The 21,845-nt window shown below is 44.2% G+C and overlaps 1 protein-coding gene and 1 non-coding gene across 4 annotated transcripts; both read right to left on the bottom strand.

The window, feature by feature from the left end:
* Positions 1–590: 590 nt before the first annotated feature.
* Positions 591–20,235, bottom strand: RDH11 (retinol dehydrogenase 11). Of its 3 annotated transcripts, none has more exons than XM_053603282.1 (7): positions 19,927–20,198; positions 12,518–12,636; positions 12,035–12,190; positions 9,467–9,571; positions 8,565–8,684; positions 7,797–7,986; positions 593–2,881 (listed from the first exon to the last, which is right to left on the bottom strand). In XM_053603282.1, exons 1-7 carry the CDS (start codon positions 19,992–19,994, stop codon positions 2,779–2,781), a joined length of 861 nt encoding a protein of 286 aa, XP_053459257.1. In that variant the 5' UTR covers positions 19,995–20,198; the 3' UTR covers positions 593–2,778. The 3 variants fall into 3 exon arrangements, with proteins under 3 accessions (XP_053459258.1, XP_053459257.1, XP_053459256.1); XM_053603281.1 differs by having other exon boundaries at positions 595–2,881; positions 8,475–8,684; positions 19,927–20,185; XM_053603283.1 differs by lacking the exon at positions 9,467–9,571 and having other exon boundaries at positions 591–2,881; positions 8,475–8,684; positions 19,927–20,235.
* LOC128595278 (U1 spliceosomal RNA) lies at positions 4,204–4,367 on the bottom strand. The gene has a single exon (XR_008382910.1). It is a non-coding gene; the product is annotated as a U1 spliceosomal RNA (small nuclear RNA).
* Positions 20,236–21,845: the final 1,610 nt, after the last annotated feature.

Genomic DNA, 21,845 nt, shown 5'->3' with positions numbered 1-21,845 from the left:
GACAGAAAGCCCTGCAGTTAGAGATTACAGGGCTGGATGATGAATAGTAAAAAATAACAACTTTGGAGGAGGGTATAAAAACTGTGGAGTTCTCTCAAGAAAGGTAGCTTTGAGAATGATCTCCTTGTCTTCTTGGGATTCCTAATCCTCAAAGGGCAACTTTAACCCACAGGAGTGGTTAGCTCCTGATTCCAATGCCCCAGTTACAATATTGTAGCTAGACTCTGGAACAATTTATCCTTTAGAATGAGAAATAATTGCATAACCATCATGATGAAAAGTGTTTTTTTCTTTTGGCTATAATTAAAAAAGACTTTTTTTTTCTTTTTTAGAAACAGAGTCTCACTTTATCACCCTTGGTAGAGTGCCCATGGCATCACAGCTCACAGCAACCTCCAACTCCTGGGCTTAGGCAATTCTCTTGCCTCAGCCTCCAGAGTAGCTATAAGTGCCTGCCAGAATGCCCGGCTATTTTTTTGTTGCAGTTTGGCTGGGGCCGGTTCAATCTCGCCACCCTCGGTATATGGGGCTGGTGCCCTACCCTCTGAGCCACAGGCTCTGCCCTATAATTAAACTTTTAATTCTCAGTTTTTATTCTGGCAAATAAAAACATAGTAAATAATCCAAAAATTTTTATTTGTCATTGATAGTTCAATATAAGTAAAATATTAATAATTCATTTATTCTACTGCAGTATTATCAAAAGATTTCCAATTTTTACATAAAATGACCATTTCTAAATTTAATGGTCAAAACAAGTTCAACAAGATTTACAAATATGAGAAGACTGTGGGGTCCTATACTTCTTTTACATACCAAAGTTAAAATTTAATTGTCGGCTCAATGAAATCCCAAACCCTATTAGAATAGCATATTCCAAACAAGGGATGATAACATTACCAACTCCTCAGACTTCCTTTGGCAGCATTACTTTTGATAAAAGTTCTCCAAATAAAATATAGAATTTTGGCAAATAGATATTTTAATCTTGTCAAGATAATGTAAGAAAACGTAAGATTATGAAATTGACTGTAATTATCAGTATCAGTCCTTGAAATAATTTTGGGGTTTTTGTGTTTTGGATTTTTTTTTTTTTTTTTTTTGCCACATTGATTGGTGTTTAAGACAGTACCTCATCAGTCTTGGGTGCTCACCCTCAATTCTTCTAGAGGTATTTATTACTGTTTTTTTTTTTTTTTTTTTTTTGTAGAGACAGAGTCTCACTTTATGGCCCTTGGTAGATAGAGTGCCGTGGCCTCACACAGCTCACAGCAACCTCCAACTCCTGGGCTTAAGTGATTCTCTTGCCTCAGCCTCCCGAGCAGCTGGGACTACAGGCGCCCTCCACAACGCCCGGCTATATTACTGGTTTTTAAATCCTTAACTAGTTCCTTTATTTCACACGTTATCTCCAAGGATTCTTTTTTTACTTCTTCCCGGCTATTCATGTGCTTCATAGCAGGTACTACCCACCCAGACAGAATCTGCTTCCGTATCAAAGACTGGAGGACACTGGTTTACTCCATCTCTGATTGCCTGCCTTAGGGTCTAGCCACTGTTACTTTGTGGTTGTTTTAAATTTTGTGAAAGTACTCCCAAGTGTATAAACATACAAGAAGACACACAAGGATATACACAATAACGATAACCCCAAAGCCTTTCCTTTCCTCTTTTGGTTTTTCTAAGGGAAACTAAGGCACAAAAACAAGAGGCCGTGGCTGGGTACAGTGGCTCACACCTGCAATCCCAGCACACTGGGAGGCTGAGGCAGGTGGATTGCTGAGCTCACAAGTTCAAGACCAGCCTAAGCAACAGTGAGACCCCTTCTCTAAAAAATAGCTGGGTGTTGTGGCAGGTGCTTGTAGTCCCACCAACTTGGGAGGCTGAGGCAAGAGAAGAGCTGGATTCTAAGAGTTTGAGGTTGCTGTGAGCTATAACATCACGGCACTCCCAAGAGTTGACCAAGTAAGACTATCTCAAAAAAAACCCATGAGGTCTCCATGGGTCTGGGGTCAGTAACTGGGGTTAAGTGGCCCTTCTTCTGGTAGTGCTCCTTACATTACCTGTTTGCTAGCCTGAGAAACAGCAGGAAAATTACAGTTTGAACTTCATTTTTATTTCTGCCATCCCCTAAGCCTCACCACCTTCTTAGAAAAGGAAGCTCTTCTTTGGTCTAGACTGGGAAACTGTTTGTAAGAGATATTAAGCTTTAGGCTGTCAGAAATAAGGCCTTGCTATAATCGATTCAATTAAGAATTTCCTGAAAGAAGCCAGATGTTGGTGCACGAAGGTTAAAGAGGTAGGGAATAAGCACTGCCCTTAGGCCAAGCCACTGTGATTCACAGAGTTTGGCTGAGGTTGTAGTGTGGCTCTCTTGAAGCGAAGATTTGTTGGTTGGCAAGAACTATATTGTGAACAAACAGGGTAGAAACTATTCCAAATTCCCACAAATAAACCCTGCCATAGCTTATATTCCCCTAGGAAGTAATAGGTTTCGAAGGAAAATAGGGTTACGTAGGTCAGATGAGGGTCTTCTTATCCTTTGATGACATCTCTGGTAACTCTGGAAGCAACAAGAGCAAAGGAAATCTGGACAAACTAAAGGGAATCAGATGAAACTGGCAGCGTAACTGAGTTTCAAATGCAACCACACAGGCAAGACTGGAAGGTCTTCTTTTCTTTTGTTTAAGGTTTTGGCCAACATGGAGGAGAATCTTTTGTTAGGAAATACCGTGTAGTCTGCTTTAGTCTTCTTCTGAGTTCAACTGCCACTGCCTGTCAATCTACTGGAAGGCCAAGGAGATCACAACTGACATCCCACAGCCGCCTTGCTATCGTCTCATTACGAGCCTGCGCGGAGACCCATGCCACATGGCAGTCACTGGAAGAGAAAGAGAGAGGCTTAGAGCACGGTGTTAAGAACAGAGTCTACTCCCTGCTTGGGATAAGGGATACAACAGAAAAACAACCCAGGGATCACATGACCTCCAGGAGCTTCCCAAGGCCAGTTTTTGTCCCATTTCTTCATTTTCCAATCTTTATACCAGAGAAAATTTAACTGCCATTTTATTTTTACTTATTTATTTATTTATTTTGGCCAGGGCCGGGTTTGAACCCGCCATCTCCTGTATACGGGGCCAATACCCTACTCCTTTGAGCCACAGGTGCCACCCTTAAGTGCCATTTTAGATCTCACTACACCACCTCTGATCAGAATGCTTTGTTTGATTTATAATGCATGTCCCCTGGTCTTTGTAGTCTCCTTTCTACTTATATATTTACCTCTTCTATAAGTGCCTGCCTGACATCTATGTACATCCACCTTCTTCAAATGAGTCTATAACATCTATTCTACAGGGCCTTGGACAGTGTTATATTGCAGAAGCCTTGCTGTTTACACTGGTCACAGATAGATGCTTGGAGTGATAAGCAAATACTTATATCTGGACTACGTACAGTTATAACTGTTTGTAAATTCATGACAAGTCAGTTTCAAAATCAACAAAAGAACAAGGTGACAGCAAAAAAGAAACGGTAACAAGGTACCAGGAATGTCTTGGTTCATTCTGTTCTGCTATGACAGATAAATGCCATTATCTTGGGAGTTGGGTCCGCTCCCCTCTCTCTTGCCCTGATATGATGCAGCAAGACCCTCTGGTCAGATGCTGGCTTCTCCATCTTGGACTTCTTGCCCCCATACTAATGAGCCAATAAATTTCTCCAACTCCCGGCTTCAAGTCATCTTTCTGCCTCAGCCTCCCAAGTAGCTGGGAGGACAGGCACCTGCTACCACACCTGGCTAATTTTTCTATTTTTTATCAAGAAAATGTCTCACTCTGCTCAGGCTGGTCTCAGTCTTCTCCTGCTTTGGCCTCCCACAGAGCTAGGATTACAGGTGGTGACCCACTGTGACCAGCCAGCTTTTTGAAAAAATGATTGCGTGAATAGACTGCAATTTTTTCTATTCTTTTTTTTTAAGAGACAGAGTCTTACTTTGTTGCCCTCGGTAGACTGCCATAGCATCACAGCTCACAGCAACCTCTAGCTCTTGGGCTTAGGCAATTCTCTTGCCTCAGCCTCCTGAGTAGTTGGGACTATAGGCACCTGCCATAATGCCCAGCTATTTTTTGTTACAGTTTGGCCAGGGCTGGGTTCAAACCCACCACTCTACCCACAGGTGCTGCCCTGTAATTTTTTCTTTTTAGGGGAAGAGTGCAGAGGCAGTCCCTCACTACTACAAATTACACAGCCAAGTTTCCCACATTTGGGGAAATTGCAGGGGTCAGCTCATCTAGAGTGAAATGGATAAGCCTTGCCCTGGGAAAACCACCTTTGTAATCATGGTATCTCCCCGACCAGGTAAGTATAGGATCACATACTATGAACTTCAAAAAACTTCATTTTTGAAGTTATGTGGGAAGCAATTTTTAAAAGTATACAATTTCAAGAAAATTGCTTCCTACATATTCTAAGCAAATACTGAAGGTGAAAGGAGAGTTGGCAAATCTGAACTAACCACAAGAAGCAAACTCCGAACATTATGTCCATTAAGATAGTTCTACTCAAAGTGTGTGCTGTGGACCAGCAGCAGGAGCATAATCTGAGAACTTGTTAGAAATGCCAATTCTCAGGCCAGATGCAGTAGCTTATGTCTATAATCCTAGCATTCTGGGAGGCCTAGGCAGTTGGATCCCTTGAGCTCAGGAGTTGGAGACCAGCCTGAGCAGGAGCAAGACCCCATCTCTACTTAAAAAAATAGAAAAACTAGCTGGGTGTTGTGGTGAGCACCTGTAGTCCCAGCAACTTGGGAGGCTGAGGCAAGATGATGGCTTGAACCTAGGAGTTTGAGATTACTGTCAGCTATGATGCCACTGCACTCTACCCAGGGCACAGAGTGAGACTCTGTCTCAAAAAAAGAATAAGAAATGCCAATTCTCAGCCTCTACTCCAGACGTACTTAATCAGAATCTCTCCAATTGTGGTCTAGGAATCTGTTTTCAACTAGTTCTCCAGATGATTCATCTTTTTAAAATTTGTTTTTGTAGGCTTGGCGCCTGTAGCTCAAGGAGCTAAGGCGCCAGCCACATACACCAGAGCTGGTGGGTTCAAATCCAGGCCAGGCCTGCCAAACAACGACAACTACAACCAAAAAATGGTCGGGCATTGTGGCCTGTAGTCCCAGCTACTTGGGAGACTAAGGCAAGAAAATCACTTAAGCCCAGGAGTTGGAGGTTGCTGTGAGCTTTGATGCCACAGCATTCTACCCATTTTGAGGCTCTGTCTCAAAAAAAAAAAAAAAAAAAAAAAAAAAAAATTTTTTTTTTTTTTTTTTTTTTTTTGTAGAGATGTCTTGCTATGTTGCCCAGGCTTGTCTCAAACTCCTGGCCTCAAGCAGTCCTCTCGCTTTGGCCTCCCAAAGTGCTGAGATCACAGGCGTGAGCCACCATGGCTGGCAAGATGATTCTTAAACACGCTGAACATTTGAGAAATACCACAAAAAACTATCCTCACATTTACAAAACAAGTCATGTAAGTAAGGTATTCTGTTTAAGGAAAGTCACCTGCATGAGCAGTACAATCTGTCATTTCTGAGTAAAAAGACCACCATTGAGAACCAGAGGCTCGGCGTCATTCTCTGAATTGCCGGGCCTCTACAACCTCCACTGTGCCGTCCCTTGTACTCTTTGCAAGGTTAGTAAAGAGCAAATGATACAAAAGACAGGATGTTGCCTCATAGGCTATGACATGCTATAAAAATTATTCAAACAATAAGGTAAGAGGCACTTAAGTGTAGTTATGGCATCAGCATGGCCACAGTGCTGATATTTCCAGTGGAGCTGGAACTTTGGTAAGAATTAGTACAAATAAAAGATTAATTTGAAAATTTATTATAAATCTATAGCAATCAAGAGAGTGTGGTACTGGCATAAGGATAGACATACAGATGAATGGAACAGAATTAAAGACACAAAAGTAAACCCTTACATTTATGGTCAATTGACTTTTTATTTTTTTGACACAGAGTCTCACTATGTTGCCCTTGGTAGAGTGTGGTGGCATCACAGCAACCTCCAACTCTTGGACTTAAGCGATTCCCTTGCCTCAGCCTCCCAAGTAGCTGGGACTACAGGGACCCACCACAACACCCACCTATTTTTTTGGTTGTTGCAGCTGTCGTTGTTTAGCTGGCCCAGGCTGGGCTCAAACCCACCAGCCACAGTGCATGTGGCCATAACCACTGTGCCACGGGCGCCGAGCTGATTTTTTTATTTTTTTGAGACAGAGTCTCACTTTGTTGTCCTCCATAGAGTGCGTGGTGTCACAGCTCACAGAAACCTCAAATTCTTGGGCTCAAAGAGATTCTCTTGCCTCAGCTTCCTTGGTAGCTGGGACTACAGGTGCCCGCCATAATGCCTGCTATTTTTTAGAGACAGGGTCTCGTTCTTGCTCAGGCTGGTCTTGAACACTTGAGCCCAGGCACTCCACCCACCTGGGCCTTTCGGAGTGCTGGATTATAGGCGTAAGCTACCCCACCCGGCCCTCAATTTGTGGAAGCCCAAGCAGACTAATAGCCACTAAGTCAATTCAATGGGGAAAATAACATCCTATCGACAAATGTTGCTGAGACAACTGGATATCCCCATGCAAAAGAAGAAAGGTGGACCCCTATCTCATACCACATACAAAAATTAGCTCAAAATGGATCACAGATCTAAATGGAATGCTAAAATTAAAAAACTGTTAGAAGAAAATACAGTAGTTGCTGTGGTTTGAATGTTCCCTCAAAAGTTCATGTGTTGGGGCTCTGTGCCTGTAGCTCAGCAGCTAGGGTGCCAGCTACATACACTGGGGCTGGCAGGTTCAAACCTGGCCCAGGCCTGCCAAACAACAATGACAACTACAACAAAAAAATAGCCAGGTGTTCTGGTGGGTGCCTGAAGTCCCAGCTACTTGGGCAGCTGAGGCAAGAGAATCACTTAAGCCCAAGAGTTTGAGGTTGCTATGAGCTGTGATGCCATAGCACTCTACTGAGGGTGACAAAGTGAGAATCTGTCTCAAAAAAAAGTTCATGTGTTGGAAACTTAATCCCTCTGCCCTCATGAATGTATTAATCTCACTATCACAGGACTGGGTTTGACATCACTTGCCCTCTCACCATGAGATGCTCTCTGCCATATTATGACACAGCAAGAAGGTCTCAAGCAGGGGCCATCTCAGCCTCCAGAACCATAAGCTAAATAACTTCTTTCATTATGAATTATCTAGTCTATGCTATTCTGTTATAGTAACAGAAACCAGTAGTAAATCTTTGTGATTTGGAGTAAAGCAGTGGTTTCTCAGATATGACACCAAACGCATAAGTAATAAAAGAAAAAATAGATAAAAAAAACTTGTGCTTTCAGGGACACCATTAAGAAAGCACACCTGGCTGGGCGCCTGTGGCTCAAACGGCTAAGGCGCCAGCCACATACACCTAAGCTGGTGGGTTCAAATCCAGCCCGGGCCCGCCAAACAGTAATGACAGTTGCAACCAAAAAATGGCCGGGCGTTGTGATGGGCGCCTGTAGTCCCAGCTGCTTGGGAGGCTGAGGCAAGAGAATCACTTGAGCCCAAGAGTTGGAGTTTGCTGTGAGCTCTGACGCCATAGAACTCTTATGGAGAGTGACAAAGTGAGACTCTATCTCAAAATAAAACAAAAAACAAAACAAAACAAAAAAGGGTATGTTATACCAGACAAATTCAAATTATTTCATTTGGGCAATAAAATCTCATCTTCAAAACCAGATAATTCATACCTGAAATGATTCCCACTTAGAGTCTCAAGACCTTCTGTTAAGGCACAGTGCAGACTGGTCTGGGCTCCCTGGTGAGGAGTCTTGATGAAGAAGGAGAAAAGCTGCCACACCCATTTCATGAAAGATGAGTGCCGAGTCAGTTCAGATTTGACCGTGCCAGGGTGTACAGAGTAAGTCGTAACGCCAGAGCCTAAGGGAAGGGTGCCGTGGAGAGGGGAAGACAGGACTTGACTTTGCCGAACAGTCAAAGACAACAAAAGATGAGAATAAACATGTGACCACCATATCCCCAGTAACCTGCTTTATCCTAATGGCTTTATGTAGTGCTAGTTCAGGTCCCTCCCTCCTACTCTGTCTGACTATGGGGGAAAAAGTCTTGATTTTCTCATGAGGCCTGAATTAACTATGACAATATCCTGTGAAGTAGTCCCATTTTATATATGAAGAAATAAGTCTTAAAAGATTAAATAACTCACTGCAGGTCACACAACAAATAATGGATAAAGCCAACACTTCAGACTGAAAGTCAGACTTTCCCCAGCCAGCCATCTCCAATATTCAGTTGTGGGATGCTTGCTTAAACTATACCCAGTTATAGTCATGGAAGCAGGAACACCTGTGGCTCTTATCTACCTCCGACTAACTCATGTTTCCCATGCTCATTTCTTCTAAGCCTACCTTTTAGCCTTCGGGCCAGTTCCTTGGTGAAGAGAATGTTGGCTAGCTTGCTATGACAGTAGGCCAGGCCAGAGTTGTAGAATTTCTCACCCTGCAGGTTATGAAAGTGGATCCTTCCCAGGTGATGTGCTAAGGAAGATACATTTACTATTCTTGATGGGGCTGATTCCTTTAGTTTCCCTAGCAGCAGATGGGTCAGGAGGAAGTGACCTGTTGAGAAAAACTACAATTAACAAGACTTGAAGAACAATGTGGAGGTAAGAGGGATAGTGGTAAGCAGGGCTCAGCTATGGGAGACAGAGAACACAAGAATAAGGTCTTTCACTTCAACTCTTATCAACTAGATAACAAGTTCAACGAAGGTTAAAGAAACAGGAACAGCCAAAGACTTGAGACATCCTTACAGAAAGTAGGTCTGGACTATGTGAATATGACGTCCCATCTCATGCCAACTTTGGTTGGCATCACTCTCTAAGAGTAGGTGGTCTCTTGGCCAGGTGCAGTGGCTCACACCTGCAATCCCAGCACTCTGGGAAGCTGAGGCAGGTAGACTGCTTGAGCATAAGAGTTCAAGACCAGCCTGAGCAAGAGCGAGACCCTGTCTCTACTGAAAATAGAAAACTAACTGGGCATACTAGTGCATGCCCATAATTCCAGTTACTGGGGAGGCTGAGGCAAGAGGATTGCTCAAGCCCAAGTGTTTGAAGTTGCTGTGAGCTATGACATCACAGCACTCTACCCAGGGTAACAGAGTGAGACTCTGTCTCAGCAAAAAAAGAAAAAAAGAATAGGTGGTCTCTACCTTCTACCAATGCTGTTCACAAGGGTCACTACTAAGAAGGCAACATAGCTCCTGCCAGGGCTTTCAGGCAGGACCAAACTACTCATTATTCACACCTGGCCTATTATAACTCTGCAGTCCAATCTGACCCCTGGTTTCCCAAAATAAATTCTGATTCCCTCTGTGTTTGTGATACAGCCAAATCTCTTACCCAGGTGATTGACTCCCATGTGCATTTCAAAACCATCTGCTGTCTTAGAGTAAGGACACATCATCACTCCTGCATTGTTGATCAAAATGTGGAGGTGCTTTTCCTCTGCAGGGAAGAAAAGATGGAGTGTGGAAGCAGCCAGCCACAGCTGCCACATTTTGGAAATCTGCCCAGTATCCAGCTTTCAAAGTGAGAAGGTAGAACTTCAATCTTCCCTCCATTTTCCCTTACTACTTACTCATATCTTATATTGTTTTTCACTGTTATACTTTAGCTGAATCCTACATACTTTATAAATTCTATTTTATACTACCAAATGACCTCTCCAATCTTTCTAGTTTGAAAGCCACTTATGGCTTTTGGGAAGTGTTCCATCTGCCTCTTCCAATAGAAACACTTCCCAAGCTGAATGGACAGATTGCCAAAGCAAGGGGGAAAGGATGTTCAAAAGTATGTGCTCCTGCCGCTGGGTTCAGGGCCCAAAGGAAATACTGGGCTCACTTCCTTGTTGCCTCATCCAACTCTCTCTCATGGTTCATATCTTCATGTGGTTTGTAACTTGGAACTGTAAGTTCATATCAGTGAAAGTTGTTTTCTTTGGAGGCCTAGATCCCTGGGTTATGAAGAAGTTCATCTACAAAGTGCTCTTGGATTTGTTTTTGATGAGATACTATAGATTTTTATGTTAATTCATCAGATCAAGATTATTATATTTCCACCCAGCAAAAAAGCAAGGGAAGAAATTTGGTAGTATGAATTCAGACCCCACAGATGATGCCAGCTTGAGGTTCTAATTTTTTGCACATGACTGTTTATCCATCCATATTTTGAGATGGTAAACATATCATGTTCCTGATCTGGCGGCCAGGATTTTCATTAGCCTCTATAGCATGGACCAAATGGCCCTGAAAACCTACATGTCACATTTGGCATGCTTCCAAATTATTACTAGGAAAGGTCTAATAATTTACACCTGGGCATCCTGTCCATGATAAAAAATATTGTTGTGGTGGCTTGGCACCGGTAGCATAGTGGTTATAGTGCCGGTCACATACACCGGGGCTGGCAGGTTCAAACCCGGCCCGGGCCAGCTAAACAACAATGACAACTGCAACAACAAAAAAAATAGTCAGGTGTTGTGGCGGGTGCCTGTAGTTCCAGCTACTTGGGAGGCCAAGGCAAGAGAATCACTTAGGCCCACGAGTTTGATGTTGCTGTGATCTGTGATGCCAAAGCACTCTACTGAGGGTGACATAGTGAGACTCTGTCTCAAATATCTATATATAGTTGTGGGTCCCTCAAATCTTTTTCTTTTTTGTAGAGACAGAGTCTTACTTCGTCACCCTCAGTAGAGTGCTATGACATCACAGCTCACAGCAACCTCCAGCTCTTGGGCTTTGGCGATTCTCTTGCCTCAGCCTCCTGAGCAGCTGGGACTACAGGCGCCTGCCACAATGCCCAGCTATTTTTTGGTTGCAGCTGTCATTGTTGTTTGGCGGGCCGGGCTGGATTCTAACCTGCCAGCTCAGGTATATGTGGCTGGCACCTTAGCCGCTTGAGCCACAGGCACGGAGCCTCTCTGTTCCTTGAATTTGTGTTTTTCTCTTATGTGGACCTGTATTTGTTGATTTACTAGTTTCAAATTAGTATTGAGTACATAGGGTGCTTGCTTTCTCATTCTTGGGCCATCCAGGGAAATACAAAAGATGTAAAGTCTCCATTTTTTTATGGCTAAATAATATTCCATGGTATATATATATACCACAGTTTATTAGAGTCCCTCAAATTTTATTGTGAGTTCCTTAGACTGTTATGCACTAATTAATATGCAACCTGCTGACATTGAAATGGACATCAATTTGTTTATAAATTATAAAGTTCTGCTGACTTTTTTGAATCATAACATTTTACTCATTATCTGGAGCATAAAATATTTTGGCCTGTATGTTGTCATCTGCAGCCAATGACTGTCATCTCTGTAGTATTTCCCAATAAAAAAAAAGAGGACTCTGATATGAGCAGTTCCCCTCATTCTCCTAAACTTTCTTATAAAAGCTTTCTAACTTGCTATAGACTTTGGAACACGCCCAACTTTGCTGGTGTGTTTTCCCAGATTAATCCTCAAATCTGGCTTTCAATAGACCTTTATTAAATGATTTCTGTCTCAACAGCCTTAATCTTGGTTGATAGCCCTTTTTAAGACTCAGCCTTATGTGGAGCTTCAGACATAGCTCCCATTTTGAAGGGCCTAAGGCCTCATCTCCTATCCTTGTATGTGTTTTAGACCCCCAATCCTAAAAAGCCCATATTCAGTTCTGATACTTCCATTAGATTTTTTGGCTTCAGCTCTTGCTCACTGCTGTAACTTTCTGAATTCCCTTTTTGTTTCTGCTTCTTGAGGATGTCCCTTTAGCAAAAATCATATCTCAATGATCATAATGATTTCAAAACATTTTGGCCATATTTTATCTACCATTTCCATGTATCAGAGGGGGAGAGATCTTTTTCCTTCTAGCTAAGTCTGCCAGTTGGTCATAAGACCCACATTCTCTCTGGTTCTACACTTACCTGCTAAGAAATCCTTAGCAAAGGCTCGAATAGATTTAGTATCAGACAGGTCCAGTTTCCGCACCAACACCTGCTGATTCCCTGTCATGGTCTGGATCTCTCTGGCCACCAACTCCCCCTTTTGCAAATCTCGGCATGCCAAATATACACGAGCTCCTGTCAGCCAAAGAGAAAGAAACCATCAGCTCCGTTATCGAGTGGGCATTATAGACCTAATATTAATCTTGAATGTCATTAAACATTTCAATATTTCTTTAAAAACAGGAATTTTTACAACAGAGGTAAGTAAATAGCAAATAGAGAAATAAAAATAAATCACTAATACTTAAGTGCCCATTATATGTAGAGCATAGTACTAGGTTCAGACCAGCAAATCAATGGCATACCTGGGTGTTCTTGAATCTCAAGAAAAGATGAGAATAATTGTCACTGTGAGGGGTAAAACAACAGTAGCAGAAAGGAATTAAAAGGAGGTGAACTTGCCTCTTTGAGCCAGCTCTTTGGCTGTCTCCTTCCCGATGCCTGTGTTAGCTCCAGTGACCACGGCTACCTTCCCAGGAAGCTGGACAGTTGATGTGCATACCCCACTGGACAGCATTTTCCTGCAGACGGGGAAAAAGCTTATCAGTTCTTCATTGTCCTTTCTCAGCCTGAGGTTCCTCCGACTCCTTGTGTCTTCAGATCCCAAGACTGAAGTTCGCTTTGGTTCCTTCCTCTGTTGTCCTTTTTATGTTTAAGGTAAGTTGGAGGGACAAAGACAAAAGTCTTCCATTCTTGCTCAAAGAAAAAACTGATTGTTAGCCAGGCATGACAGTGCATGCCTGTAGTCTCAGCTACACAGGAGGCTGTGGCAGGAGGCTTGCTTGAGCTCAGGAGTTTGAGGCTGTAATGAGCTATGAGGAGGCCAATGCACTTCAGCCTGGGCAACAGAGTCCGACTCAGTCTTAAAAAAAAAATGGTTGTATTATAAAGATAAAGCTTAGAGTTGCTACCTGTAGTACAAGAGCTGAATGAATTTTGCTTAGCAGACACCCGGCTTTGGTTTGAACTCTAAGGCACTTTTGGCTTAAGAAATCATAAGACTTAGCCCAAAAGAAGAAAGAACTTTCTCTGTATGTTAGTTTGCTCACACCTGGCATTTTATGGTTTTGAGAAATGGCTTTTACACTATAAGAAGTTAAAATTATGAGACCTTGTAAGCTTGTGAATTTGGGATAAAACATACAGGAAAAAACTATACTCACACTTACAAATAAGGTAAAGAAAAGACGTAAGTACAAAAGGGAGCTGAGATTCAAGACCTGCTTTGTCTAGTGCAGAGTCCTTGTTAAAAGCACTGTCCTAGGGACCAAGTGTGGTGGCTCATGCCTGTAATCCTAGCACTCTGGGAGGCTGAGGCGGGTGTACTGTCTGAGTTCACAGGTTTGTGACCAGCCTGAGCCAGAGTAAGACCTCATCTCTAAAAATAGCTGGGTGTTGTGGCAGGCACCTGTAGTCCCAGCTACTTGGGAGGCTGAGGCAAAATAATCACTTGAGTCCAAGAGTTTGAGGCTGGTGTGAGGTATGCTGCCATGATACTCTACGAAGGACAACAAACAGACTCTGAATCAAAAAAAAAAAAAAAACAAAAAAACAATCTGTTGACCAGGAGATACATTTTTAAAGAGCATTTCGTTGAACTTGGAATTGCCAGGTGCACAATCTTTTGTGCAAACTGACCTATGTGTTAAACAATCCAACCAACCATACCTCCCTCCCCAGAGAACAAGACTCCCAGCTATCTCCCATGTCCCTTCAGCTTTAATTGTGGGAGTGATGACTTAACAATATTAGAGTAGGTAGTCAGGTCTCAGCAAGGGAGGAAAGAATGGAAAAGTTAGTCAGCTGGCTCAAATAAACAGCCCTTGAACAAACAGACCTGAAGAGAAGAAAAGAGCCATTAATTTTCCATAATTGCACAGATACAAAGTGACCTGTTACTCCATTATAAATTTGTAAGAACAGAATGAACACTGATCACTCAGCTTTCTTCGACTTCAACAAATAAAAATAGCAAGCAGGGCTTGTAGCTCAGAGGATAGGGCGCCAGCAACATATACTGGGGCTGGCAGTTCGAACCCAGCCCAGGACCTGCCAAACAACAATGACAGCTACAACAACAACAACAACAAAGCTGGGCATTGTGGTGGGCACCTGTAGTCCTAGCTACTTGGGAGGCTTGAGGCAAGAGAATTGCTTAAGCCCAAGAGTTTGAAGTTGCTATGAGTTATGACACCACGGCACTCTACCGAGGGTGACATGATGAGACTCTGTCTCAAAAAAAAAAGCAAGCAGGGCTGATTGCAGTGGCTCACACCTGTTATCCTAGCACTCTGAGGCAGGAGGATCCCTTGAGCTAAGGAGTTCAAGACCAGCCTGACCAAGAGAAAGACACCGTCTCTACCCAAACCAGAAAAATTCACCAGTGTCTTGGCATTTGCCTATAGTCCCAGCTACTTGGGAGGCTGAAGTAGTAGGATTGGTAGAGTCCAGGAATTTGAAGCTGTAGTGAGCTATGATGATGTTACTAAACTCTAACCCAGGTGACAGAGCTAGACACTGTCTCAACACCACCACCACAAAAAAATAAAAGAACATTTTTTTTAAAAAGTAACCTCTTGCGTTTCAGGCAATTGTTCCTTTCACTCCCTTTCTTGAGAGCATACCTTCACTTCTGCACAAGCCTTTCCTACACCTGTCTGCTTTTACTCAATAAACTTGCCACTATCCACTCAGTTGTGTGTGCATCCTAGAATTCCTTTCTATGACATTAGCAAAAACATTTACACTGGTGGTATCTCGTGGTGAGCGGCCGGGAGATTGATTATTCCATCCCTGAGTGACTCGTGGTGAGCTTTATTATCCTCACCCTTGAAACTGGACCACAGGATTTTTCTTCTTTTGCTTCTGCAGGCTTTTCAGTGAGTCACAGGTGCATAAACCTTGTTCCATCTGGCTGACTACAGCTCTCCTAGGAGGGGGAGCCTAAGTGGGGTGGCAGAGGGTCACTCCTCGGGCCATGTTGATCCAAGTGGTTGCTAGGTGCTGGTGACACCAGCCTAGGGAGCCGGCAGGGAACTTCCCCATAACGAGCCCACACTTTGCATGGTTACCCCGTGCTTAGTATCTTCTGCTAGATTCCATTCTTACTTCAAAGTACTTCTTTATTATGTGTGGGGAAAAAATTCAATCTATCACTTTGCCAGGAGGGCTTACTCTTTCAGTAATCTTTCTGATTGTTGTGCTTGTCTGTTTCAGTGGAGGAATTGCCAGCAGACACAGGGCAGTTTGGGGGATTGGGTGCCTGGACTTTGAAGCCAAACCATCAGGTATACAGGCTTTGGTAAGGTAGCCTCCCCAGATGAATGAATATAGGAGCAAAACTTCATTCAATCAGTTGTTTTTTTTTTTTTTTTTTTTTTTTTTTTTCAGTTTTTGGCTGAGGCTGGGTTTGAACCTGCCACCTCTGGTATATAGGGCTTGTGCCCTATTCCTTGAGCCACAGGCACTGCCCGATTCAATCAATTTTTATGTGGAAAGCAGGAGAAAAACCTTTCAGGCACAAAAAGTCCCACTTTAACTATTTTGTCAGGGCTAAATGTCCTTCATCAGATCTGGGAGAGAGAAAGGTGGGACCTCCAGAGGTCTTGAAACCTGAGAGATGCCTACATTAGAAGCATACATCCCAGCATTGCACTGGTGATATGGGATATGGCCGGTATCTCTCTACTTCACAGGGGTTAGAGGCCTTTGGGAATCTAAGGAGTTTAGAGGCCTCAGTGTACTTCCATGTTTTATCCAGAGAACCAAGAAAAAAAGAGTAATACTCTCTCCAACCCAAAAGACTCTCCCTTCAGCTATATTTTCTGGAATTGGGACTTCTTCAAATTAGACAGCATAAAGAAGAAACTTGTGTTCCTGTATAATACTGCCTGGCCCAAATACAAGCTAGGTGATGGCAGTTCAAATTTTATTTATTTATTTTTGAGACAGAGCCTCACTCTGTCTCCCTCAGTAGAGTGCTGTGGCGTCACAGCTCACAGCAACCTCCAACTCTTGGGCTTCAGTGATTCTCTTGTCTCAGCCTCCCAAGTAGCTGGGACTACAGGTGTCTGCCACAATGCCTGGCTTTTTGTTGTTGTTGTTGTTGCAGTTGTCATTTGTTTAGCAGGCCTGGGCTGGGTTCAAACCTGCCAGCCCTGGTGTATGTGGCCAGTGCCCTAACCTCTGAGCTATGGCCGCTGAGCAGTTACAGGCATCCTCAAACTTTTTAAACAGGGGGCCAATTCACTGTCCCTCAGACTGTTGGAGGGCCGGACTATAGTTCAAAAAAAAAAAAAAAAACTATGAACAAATTCCTATGCACACTACACATATCTTATTTTGAAGTAAAAAAACAAAACGGGAACAAATACAATCAGTTTGAGGACCCCTGCAAAACATCCTTCAATTAGATCTTTCTGTAGACAGGAAAGTGGACAGAAGTTCCATACGTGCCAGACTTGATGTCACTCAGGACCCTGGTAAGTACAAATTCTACCTTGAGAAATGTCAACCAGGTAGGCGGGGATCACCATCCCTTACCAACCCCCATTTCAGATCCTGAGAGCGAGGAACCTCCAGTGGCCCCTAACCTTAACTTGGAGACTCCTCCTCTGACGCTTCCCTCAGCTGACTGGCCTATGCACCCGATACTGCCAGATAAGCCTGCAGGAGCAGATCTCCTTTGCCCTCTGCAGGAGAAAGCAGGCAGGTCCCTGGGAACAGTTGAGCCTGTCCATTCTCATTCGCCAGTGATATCAACCTATGCTTAAATGCTTTTTTTCCTTTTCTTTAGACTCAGTGGGAACCTCTTTGTGATCTCAAATCCTCAATCAGGGATCTAAGTCCTGACAAAGAACTAGGATAAAATGGATAGCAGAGTTCACTTTCTACCTAAGTGGGTTCTGAGGACCAAACCAGGCACAGTGGTTCTCACCTGCAATCCCAGCACTCTGGGAGGCTGAGGTGGGAGGATCACTTGAGCTCAGGCTTTCAAGACCAGCCTGAGCAAGAATGAGACCCCATCTCTACTAAAAATAGAAAAACTATCCGGGAGTAGTGGCAGGAACCTGTAGTCCCAGCTACTTGGGAGGTTGAGGCAATAGGATTGTTTGCCTTGAGTTTGAGGTTGCTGTGAGCTATGACGCCATAGCATTCTACTCAGGGCAATAGAGTGACACTCTGTCTCAAAATAAAAAATAATAATAATAAAAGAGAAATAAAATAAATAAAACCATTGGCCCTATGGTACTCTACTTTCCCCTAGCTCCCTGCCAGCTTGAAGTGGTTACAGAAAATGAGACTTCCACCCATATATCCTTGTAAGATTTCAAAGGCACAGAGTTCCTGAAGGGGGAGGTTAAAGCAGGTAGTTAGTTAGCAAGGGAGAAGAAAATGGAAAAGTCAGTCACTTGGTTCAAATAAACAGCCCTTGAACAAATAGACCTAAAGAGAAGAGCCATCGCAGCACAGGTACAAATTGACCAATCCCCCACTATATATGAATAGAACAGAATGAACATTGACCTCACCAAGCCAACAGAACAGAATGAACACTGACCACCCAGCCTTCTTTGACGTCAGCAAATAAAAACGTTCAGCGTTCATGGTACATGCTTGTTTCAAGTCTGTTCCTCCCTTTCTTGAGAAGATACTTTTGTTTTATTTTGTCTTTTTTGAGACACAGTCTCCCTCTGTTGCCCCAGGCTACAGTGCTCTGGCATCATACTCACAGCAACCTCAAACTCCTGGGCTCAAGCAATCCTCCTGCCTCAGCCTCCAGAGTAGCTGGGACTACAGGTACTCACCACAACACCTGGCTAGTTTTTCTATCTTTAGTAGAGATGGGATCTTGATCTCAAACTCTTGAGCTCAAGTGATCCTCCTGCCTGGGACTCCCAGAGTGCTAGGATTACAGGTGTGAGCCACTGCACATGGCCACTCACCAAGAAGGGACTTTTGCTTCTGCACAAGCCTTTCTTATGACTGTCACTTTCACTCAAAAAACTCACCACTATTGCTCAGTTGTGTGCACATCCTGAAATTCCTTTCTGCCACCTTAGCAAGAACTTTTACAGTGGACATATCAGGACCCTTTCCTCTCCTTAGCCAGCAGGAATGAAAGAGATAATCAACTCCAAAAGTACAGTTCTGGCCTTACTACCATTGAGAGAAGGGTGAGGCCTAGAAGAACAGGTCTTCTCAAGGAGACCACAAGGATACGCCTGCAGGGTCCTCTCCACGGTGACTCAGCTCTTGGGAATTTGTAAACTTAACTTCCTGAAACTTGGAAATTTCTCAGTTCTATGAAATCCTGTAGTTCTGTAGGGGCAGGAATAGCATCTCCTGCTTGATTCAAACTGGCCAATGAGAAGGGTACCTGTGGGGTGGAACTTTTTGACTGTCAATAAAAAGAGAAAGACCAAGGCAGTCAGGGAGCGCGGCCATTTGGAATTCTTCTATGCCGTAAGGGCTGGTGAGGTACCAGCATTATTTTCAGTTCAGGTTCAACTTTTTTTTTTTTGAGACAGAGCCTCCAGCTGTCGCCCTGGGTAGAGTGCTGTGGCATCACAGCTCACAGCAACCTCAAACTCCTGGGCTCAAGCGATTTTCCTGCCTCTGCCTCCCAAGTATCTGGGATGACAGGCGCCTGCCACAACACCCAGCTATTTTTTTTGGTTGCAGCCGTCATTGTTGTTTGGCGGGCGGGGCTGGATTTGAACCCGACAGCTCAGGTGTATGTGGCCTGTGCCTCAGCAGCTTGAGCCACAGGCGTCGAGCCCAGGTTCAACTTTTTAATGAGATTTATGTGGCTAAGAGGATCCTGTGGTGAAAAGAAAAAAACTGCGTTTTTGTCTGAGTGTGAGCACGCACGTGTGCGTACAGGTGGGAGCACTAACTGTTCAGAGGGGAGAAAAATACAGCTGGAAGAGGGGCCCCAGGGAGGGAGGGAGGACAGAAGAAAGACCATACTAAGAACCACACTGTGAGTTGGCCCAGCTTCAAGTTTCATTTGCATTAAGGCCGCCCACCCTGGGGAAAGGCTGTGTCTTTTCATTGGTCGACCGTCACTCCTGGTGATTTACTCAGAACCAATCGCAGCCTACCCATTGTGCGACCCGCCGGTGATCTGGGGGGCGGGGGCGGCACTCAGTACCTTGGGCTGATGTGTCACCTGTCAAGGCACCACCTCACAGACTGCCTGCCTTTCCCCCCGCCCCTCCACATAACTCAGATCCCCCATGCTCCTGCTCCCAAGGCAGGCTAGGGCTCACAATCAAACACTGTCCCTTTTCACTTCTCTCCTTTACAACGCCTGACCAGAAAACGAGCGAACCTAACAGCAACAAGACAGCAAGCAACCGGTGCCCAAGATTCCCACGAGCTTTAAAGAGCAAAGGGTGGAATGTCTCCTTTATGCCTCAAAAGGTGGGATTTAAGGGAGAACCAGGGTTCCAGACCACATCCTCACTATTCAAGGGTTTGAAAACCGCAAAGCTGTAAACTCTAGTGTTTGAGGTAGCCTTGCCCTCAGGGTTCCCTGGAGCTTCAGTCACAGGGTGCTAAGACAAAAAAGGGGGGCAGGAAACGCAGGGTGCCCCTCAGTGCAGTGCCCTTCTGCGGCCTGCGGTATTGGATCTCGCCCCCCGCATCAGGACAGGTGCACCTCGCCTTCAACTCATCCAGCGCGGGCCTCGGCCATTTTGAAGCCCCCCCACTCCCCCAAGGGAGTTTGCCAAATAAAGAGCTTCATTGAGGACTCCTGTCCCCCGAAAAGACTTTGCAAGAGAAAGCAACACATTTGCACAGACCTGATTTGGGGCGCAGCCACGTACAGCAGGAAGGGGAGGAAGAGGAGGAGGAGGAGGAGGACAACCATCTCGGCAGGCTCAGCAGCAGCAGAGGAGGGACGCCCCAGTAGCGCTAAGCTATACAGCAACTCTTCCTAGGCCGGCGCTGCCTGGTTCAAATTACGACAGCGCGGGGAGCAAGGTCCTCTGGGATGTGTAGTCCGGGGCGTGGCGGCCGCAGACAGGCTGCAGCTAGAGCGCCACTCACCGGCGCTGGGAGAAATTGACCCATAGCCGGAGCAGGTGCACCCCAAACCCCCAGCCGCCTGCAGCCCAGCTAGAGCGCAGTGCCCGGCGGCCATCTAGCCAGCTTTCCCTCTGGCCACCAGCGAGTCTTGTGAAATCTCCCCAGTTCTGTATCTCCCTGGGCCAAATCCAGTCCCTGATGCAGTTTTCCCCAGTGGTGGTAAGGCAGTTACCTCTTAGTTTCTCCTGGAGGTCAAATGTTGGCATCTGAGAAATGTTTTAAGGTCCATTGCCCAGGAGAGGAGCGGTTGGAGTCTGACAGTTGGTAAGGTTGGAGGAGTGTGAACACTTCCTCTTCAAAGATTCTGTTACCCAATGGAGAGGAAGCAATAGGTCCTTGAAGACATTCTAAGGACAATTATTTTATTGTGTCTATTTTGAATTATGATGGTAATATCATCATTTTCCTGGTGTATGTTTGAGTGTTCATTGATAACAGAATATAGTTTTCCCAATAATAAAAAAATATAGTTTTCCTGATTACATGGGTCACTCAAGGTAGCAATGAATTTCCCAGATTAGCCCTTTTGGTTTTGCCAACTTGTGAAAGTATTTAATCCCATCATGAATTAATGCCATAAACACGTTCTCTGGAATAAGCAGATTCCCTGTTCAATGGTTTCTTTCATCCGAGGCCTATTTCCTGGGGAAGAAAGTGGGGGATGCTTTAATAAATCATTATCTGTCTGTGGTTCCTTGACTGCATGCAGTAATACATGTATTTTCTGGTTCTTTTGTGTAATTTCCATTTGATTTAAAGACACATGTTCCAAGGCCAATTTGAACCAATATATTTTATAGGAATTGTAGAGGTGAGAGTTTCCTTCACATAAATTCCTACTAAGTAAACAGAGACTCTAGTAACCATAACATTTTGTCACACTGTCACTATTGTGCTACCTAATATTTGTATAGGGTTTTGCAACTTTATAAAAAGCCTTTCATGTGTTTTGTTACTTATTCGTTCAGTCATTCACTTGACATATTTATGGCATTCCTACAGCATGCTAGCAGGGAACAAGGAAGACATGACCTTTGCCTTTCAGAGATCAGGAAAGGCTTTTTTGAGGAATAAACATTTGAGCAGAGGCCAGAGGGAAGTTAGTAAGCAAGCAACACATGGGCAGGAGCTCTCTGAATGAAGAAATGAGCCCTCAAGAGGGCTCTGAGTCAGAGAAAGCAGGTTGCGTTAGAGCAACAAAAAAACTTTGATCTAGCTGGGGCCCAAGGGTAAGGGAGAGTGCCCTAAATGGCAATAATAACTAATGCTTAAATAGTGCTTATTATGTGCAAGGGCCTGTCCTAGTGCTTTGTATATGTTAACTTTCTTAATTCCTTAAACTCTATGAGGTAAGTAAAATAATTTTCCCTATTTTACAGACAAGGAAACTGAGGCACAGTAGAGGTTAAGTAAGTTTGTCCACGTCAAAACAGCAGAGCTGGCACTCAAACTCAAGCAGGTTGTATCCAGTTCCTATTATGCTCTCAGTGTTAGGTAATTGCCCCAGAGAAACCCCCCCCCTTTTCTCTCCCCACTCTCTCTTTCCTCTCTTTCTCTCCCCCTTCCCCCGTTCTCTCCTCTCTCTCCCCCCTCTTTTTTCCCCTCCTCTCTCTTTTCTCTCTCTCTCCCCTTT

This window comes from Nycticebus coucang, chromosome 9 (assembly GCF_027406575.1).
Source record: "Nycticebus coucang isolate mNycCou1 chromosome 9, mNycCou1.pri, whole genome shotgun sequence".
Classification (NCBI taxonomy): Eukaryota; Metazoa; Chordata; class Mammalia; order Primates; family Lorisidae; genus Nycticebus; species Nycticebus coucang.
This window is presented reverse-complemented; position numbering and strand designations above follow the sequence as displayed.